This window comes from Cyprinodon variegatus, unplaced genomic scaffold, assembly GCF_000732505.1.
Source record: "Cyprinodon variegatus isolate N-32 unplaced genomic scaffold, C_variegatus-1.0 Scaffold2118, whole genome shotgun sequence".
In the NCBI taxonomy this organism is placed as follows: domain Eukaryota; kingdom Metazoa; phylum Chordata; class Actinopteri; order Cyprinodontiformes; family Cyprinodontidae; genus Cyprinodon; species Cyprinodon variegatus.
In genome coordinates this window covers 36,174-38,255 of record NW_015152571.1, presented here as the reverse complement: position 1 = coordinate 38,255, position 2,082 = coordinate 36,174, and the positions used below count along the sequence as shown (strand labels likewise).

General features: G+C 41.5%; 1 protein-coding gene across 1 annotated transcript; it reads right to left on the bottom strand.

The window, feature by feature from the left end:
- Positions 1 to 215: 215 nt before the first annotated feature.
- Positions 216 to 1,034, bottom strand: ostn (osteocrin; the record flags this gene model as incomplete). Its single annotated transcript, XM_015405291.1, has 3 exons — positions 216 to 513; positions 596 to 739; positions 805 to 1,034. Coding segments are annotated over 2 exons (318 nt in total), but the record flags the coding sequence as incomplete, so codon positions are not given.
- Positions 1,035 to 2,082: the final 1,048 nt, after the last annotated feature.

The window sequence follows — 2,082 nt, the reverse complement described above, 5'->3', positions numbered from 1 at the left end:
TTTTTAGCTATTAATTCAGATAGGTAACCATTTCAAGGGTTTAATTGATTGATCCTCTCATTCTGTTCTGGAATTGAATCTTTTGCTCTAGCATTTAATTCAATATTTAGAGAGTTTTTTTGTATCTTTTTGCTTGAATAAGATTTTTTTTTTTTTACTTATGCTTTACTAAACTATAAGAGAAGATTTAAAGTTAGAGTAATAACTGCCGGGTTTGTTGTTTGAACTTATTTCGAGAGGACAGGAAGTTGCATTTATTTACATTAATGAATTAATCTTTTCCAATGCTCTTTATTTAGGAAGAAACTTACTTTTCTGTATTTTAAAGTCTTGGATTAAGTCTGTTTTGCATAAATATGTTTTATTTCTCCTTAAGACATGTTTTTTTGGTCCAGATTCTCTGAGCTGCACCTGAATGCATCATTTAATAAAGGGCTTGGCATGTCCAGGTGTGTTGGAGAGTCACAGGTGTGGCTCAGCAGGTGATTGGCTGTAATAATCATCTGTAGTGACCTCATTGGGGAGAGAAAAAAGAGGAGTTCCTGTGATTTAAAAATTTTTTTAAGCATTTATTGACCGACTTGCAGTTCCTCACCAGTCCAGAAGAGGGAGTCCTTTAGAAAAGAGGGGCTCTCTGTGGAAAGGAGAAAGCTATCCTCTTGTTGTTGGTAGACGACTCATTCCGACCCGGTCAATGGGAGGAGGGTTTTCACGTCGTCGCTGCGATTCGACCACCTTACTGGTAAGGAAAGACAGAACTTTAGGACAAGCCGAGGTTCTCCTCCAGAGAACGGTCTCTCCTACCTCTGCTTCTTCTTCCCCTGCCTGTTCTCCATGGAGCCCATTGATAGCCGGTCCAGTGGAGCACTGTTTCCTGGGAACCTTCTCTTCCTCTTGGGCTCCACCAAATTGTTCTTGATCATCATCAGGTCGTCTGTTTGGAGGAGCTTCACCAGCAGTTTCTCTCCGGGCTTCATCCCTTCTGGATGGAGCAGAAAGACGGCCTGGTTCCTCAGCCCAGGCCGGTCTCTGTGCTAGAAGACCAGAACAAGGGCTGGTCATCATTTCAGAAGGAAATAAAGTTCTTATCAGCTTAATAAGCCTTTTTTTTATTTACTTACAGAAAACATATAAGAGATAAATAATTTACATTTCTAGAGGATTCTAGGGAAAGTCAAATGTGTATCTGCAAAAAAAGGCTGGAAGTTTTTTCTCTCAAAGATCTACCCTATGAAATACATTTCTTTAGCAGTTTGAAAAAAGCTTACAGGATGTGAATAATATCTACTTTTGAAAAGATTGAAATCAGCTTTATTGGCCGTTAAGCGTGGAAACAATCAAAGAATTTAAGCTCTGTTCCATCCGCTTTCAATCAGCAACTATCGAAAGTGGATTGGCTTCTTGTTTGGCAATCAAACATTTTGCATATGTGCTGCCATGATGTTATTTACGTAGGCTCCAAGTGAAAATCATACGCTGTTTGGCTAGTGGTCCACCATTAAGCCGTAACACGAAGAAGTACTCTTACGCTTGTCTGCTGCTGCTCCTGCTTTTTTTGGGCCATTTCCTCACTCTTTTGTGTAAACTGGAGCATCAATGGCAGAAAAGAATCCCCACAAACGTAATTAGCAAGACGGTTAGCATTAGCTATGAGGGTTGAACTTTTCTGATGGTAAAAAACGGATTTTATGTGGCGACTTTCGCATCACAGATTGTTTTTATTACAAATATGCTGGATTACATTTTATCCGTAGACCCTTACGGACAAATGGAATCTAACCAATTTGAGATTGGATTTATAATCTAGTAAGGTGGAAAACCAGGGTGTGCGGGTGGAGCAGTGGTTAGTGCGAACGACCCATGCATGAAGGCCTTATGGGCCTTTCAGATAGGAAGCGATTTGCGCTGCGCTGGCCGCGGGGTTCAGCGCATTTGCGCTGCGCCGGCTGGGTTGCCGGGTCTAGTCATTTGTTTGTTGTTCCAGCTTTTGGTCAGCAGCAAATATGTATCTGACCCGTGCTAAGAAGCAAGCGCTAGCACTAGCCCTGCTAGTTCGCAGAAACAGAGCAGCAACGGAGAAGA